At 41.9% G+C, this 3689-nt stretch overlaps 1 protein-coding gene across 1 annotated transcript; it reads right to left on the bottom strand.

Moving 5' to 3' along the window:
* Positions 1-250: 250 nt before the first annotated feature.
* On the bottom strand, positions 251-2764 carry LOC136677006 (alpha-2A adrenergic receptor-like). The gene is made up of 2 exons (XM_066654348.1): positions 2568-2764; positions 251-1981 (listed from the first exon to the last, which is right to left on the bottom strand). The coding sequence occupies exon 2, from the start codon at positions 1912-1914 to the stop codon at positions 742-744; it is 1173 nt and encodes a 390-aa protein (XP_066510445.1). The 5' UTR covers positions 1915-1981; positions 2568-2764; the 3' UTR covers positions 251-741.
* Positions 2765-3689: the final 925 nt, after the last annotated feature.

The following is a 3689-nucleotide window of genomic DNA, read 5'->3' as shown; positions in this document are numbered from 1 at the left end:
TTCCAACATCTAAGTCAAGTGTCTGACAGTAATTATAATAAACTGTAGTTGGGTCAAACATAATCCTGAACAAGAAATTCCACCACAAACATTGACACATCCCCTGTAAAACTCCCTTTTTCTCTGCTTGTTTAATGTCCAGAGTAAAATCGACAACAAAGATACAACAAGCTAGCTACTAAAACACAATCCCTTTAAGCCCCCCCCCCCCCCCCCCCCCCCCCCCAAACCAGTTTAAATTTGTTTCCCACTCACACTGAGACCATTATTTTTCATGGTTGACCCCAGAAGTTCTCGTTATAAGGTCTCTCTGTGTCTTCTGAGATCAGTCCTTGATTTGCTGAATCAAGTTTGTGAAATTTGAGTTAGATTTGAATGTACATGTCACTTGATTGTCTGTCATCCTACCAAAGAAAGTTCAAGAAAGACATCCAGAAAGCATTGAAGTTTTGTTGAGTGAGCTGCTGCAGTGGCAGAACAAATGAACCAGCAAACTACAAAGATGTCCAGGACTTCATCCAGGGAGAAAGAGAAGAACCTTCAATTCAGGACTTCAGGAGCCCCTTTCAGTGGCCACCCTTGGATTTTGAGCTCCTGTCTTGCTTGCTCACGTAACTGCCAAATTGATCTAACTCGTTTTTGTGTTCATTCTGTAATCTTGCTCTTTAAACATTGGTCCAATGGTAGAGTTGCGCTTAAGAGTTGAGGGATTGAAAAGGGCAAGTGGTGCAATTATCTGACTTAAACGACCCTCCTATTGTCCCGTTTGCAAAGGATTCTTTTGAAAGCCCTCCGGAAGTCATTATTAAATATGGTGTAGATGATAGGGTTGAGCGAACTGTTGCAATACCCAAACCAAAAGAAGAACTTAAAGAGTGTTTTGGGAACACAACAGAAGTCACAGAGGGCAATTAATGTGTATGTGAAGAAGAAGGGGAACCAACAGACCATGAAAACACCAATGACCACGGCCAAAACAAAAGTAAAACGTTTCTCACGGTTTTGCCGACCCTTCCAGCGGCTGATCTTGGTACACTGGTTAAAGTTGTCTTGTTTGCTGGCATCGTCGCCAGGCTTGATCTGGCTTAGTTTGGTTTTCCCTCTGGCTCGCTTCTTCTTGTTGGAGCAGGGATTGGTGACTTTGTGGTCAGAAGAGGATGACTCCTCCATGTCGACTGCATTCACGTCCCCTTTGTCTTCCTTGATGTTTAGGCCATTGAGCCTCTCGTGGAAGTGTCCGTTCTCTTTCCTGTCATCATCCTTCCTCCTACGGTCTCCTGGTGGCAATCTGGTCCTGCTCTTGGCGATCTGGTAGATGCGGACATACACCAAGACCATGATGATGCAGGGCAGGAAGAAGGAGCCAATGCTGGAAGAGATGATATACCACTTGTCCTCATTGATCTTGCAGTCATCTTGCTGCTTTTCCTCTTTCTCCATGGTGATGAGAGGAGGGAAAGAGATGACGGCGGCAATGACCCACACAACGAGGATGACACACTTGATGCGGCGTGGTGTTCTCTTCAGATTGTACTCAACGGCCCGTGTGATGGACCAGTAGCGGTCCAAGCTGATTGCACATAGGTGAGCAATGGAAGCTGTGCAGAAGAGCACGTCGAGGGCCAGGTAAATCTCACACCACACCGGACCAAAGTACCAGTAGCCCATCAGCTCGTTGGCCAGGGAGAACGGCATCACCAGCGTTGCCACTAGAATGTCTGCAGATGCCAGAGAGACCAGAAACAGGTTCTGAGGTGCCTTCAGGGCCCTGCTGGTGAACACAGCAATCACCACCAGTATGTTTCCAGACACAATCAGGAGGATGAGAAGAACCACAAGTACAACCAGCAGCACCTTTATTGAGGGAGGTGCCCCGCCACTTTCCATGGCATTCGTCATGTTCACACACCCCATAGCTGAGGACCTCTGTCTTCTCACATCAGTATACTTCTCTTCTCATTACCCAAGCTTTGTTTGTGCCCTGAAGAAAAAAAAAACCTTAGGTGGAAACTGCCCTAATGAATAAAGTTAATGATAGCAATATATAATTCCAAAAAACAGAGAAATAAAAAATGGATATGTCATTTATGTGAAATTGTTTTATTGCAAGTCATTTTGGAGAACTTCAATTGATCTATTAATCACAAAATGTTAAAGCGGCTGTGTTAAAATGATATAGTAAATTAAATATCCACAAAAATGGATGGTTGGTTTTTTGTTTGTTTGTTTTTTTTACAGTGATGAAAGACATTTGAAGAGGGCATTTTCAGCTTTTTTATATATTGTCCTTTAATAATTCATTAATTATGTTATTGTTCTATGACAAAAAAAACTAAGAAAGTGCAAAAAGTTCAGTATACAGTTTAATTTTCCTCTATGTTAAATTCACTAAAATTATCACCTGTGTGTTGAAGTGTGCTGACAATGTGATCACTAATTTTATGTTCAGAAAAACAACAAAAGACGTCATTTATGCTGGCCACAATGTTCATAGTTTGGCTCGTAACATAATATAATACTGTATATATACTATGTAAATGTCTGTAAAAGTAAGTATCAAAGCTCACCTGATTGAAATTATCCAGCCGATCCTCCAAAGAAACAAATAAAATGGATACAAACAAACATTCAATAAAACAAGCGGAATATACAAACAAGATTAGATAAACGAATGGGGCTCGGTCGCGTTTTGCGCTCGGTCGCTCAGAACGGCTCGCGCCGTGTCTGGGTCCTCATAATCACATTAGCCCGCTGTGTATGTGTGTGAGAGTGTGTGTTTAAGAGACAGAAAAAAGGAAACACCGTGTGTGCGTGTGTGTGTGCGTGCGTGTGTTCTGGGGAGGGGGCCACGCCTACTTTCCCCAGCAGCGTGGGAATCGAAGAAAAGTAAAAAAACATACAATAAAAAAATATAAAAAAGTAAATACATGACAAAATAAATACAAGAGCCTTCATCATCAATTCTTGACTCCTATTCTTCTTCATCCAGTTTACTCTCCTTTACATCTCCTTCAGTTTTGCCCCCTCCTGTCCATGAATTTCTTCCCCTCAACTCTACACAACGCTCCTCCCCTTCATCAGTTATTTTCCTCCTCTTCAATACTCCTCTTCTTTATTAGTTTTCTTCCTCCAACTTTTCATCAACTATTCTCTTCACCCCCTCTTCAACTATACTCCTCTTCTTAATGAGATTTCTCATTCATCAAGTCTCCTCCCTCTCTTCATCAACTCTTCCCCTTCTTTTCTTCATCAGTACTCCTCCTCCTACTCCATGTCTTCTTCCTTCTTCTTCATTAATCCCTCTTTTCTTCATCACCACTCCACTTTTTCTTCATTAACTCTTCACTTCTCAGCAGTCATTCCCCTCCTCTTCATCAGCTCTCCTCTTGTTCTTCAGCAATCACTTCTTTATTAGCTTTATAACTTCTTGTCCTTTTAATCAGTCCTTCTCCTCTTTTTCAACACTCCTCTTCTTCATCCATTTTCTACTCTTCATCTCTTCACCTCCTCCTGTGGCTTATCTGCCGCATTCACCTCTTCCTCTTCCTCAGCTCTTTTAATTCTCTGTCAGCTCCTCTCCATTGGTTCAACTGTCCAATTCATCAACATTCATCCTTCTCCTCATCTTCATAAATTCTTACTTACAACACTTCTTCGTCTTCATTCATTCTGATATTTTTTACCTTATC

This window comes from Hoplias malabaricus, chromosome X2 (genome assembly GCF_029633855.1).
Source record: "Hoplias malabaricus isolate fHopMal1 chromosome X2, fHopMal1.hap1, whole genome shotgun sequence".
In the NCBI taxonomy this organism is placed as follows: Eukaryota; Metazoa; Chordata; class Actinopteri; order Characiformes; family Erythrinidae; genus Hoplias; species Hoplias malabaricus.
Note: the sequence above shows the minus strand (reverse complement) of the source record. Positions and strands in the feature narration are given on the sequence as shown.

What these genes read in the sequence shown, in the direction of transcription:
- LOC136677006 (XM_066654348.1), bottom strand. Translation starts at nt 1,914, where the DNA reads ATGGGGTGTGTGAACATGACGAATGCCATGGAAAGTGGCGGGGCACCT.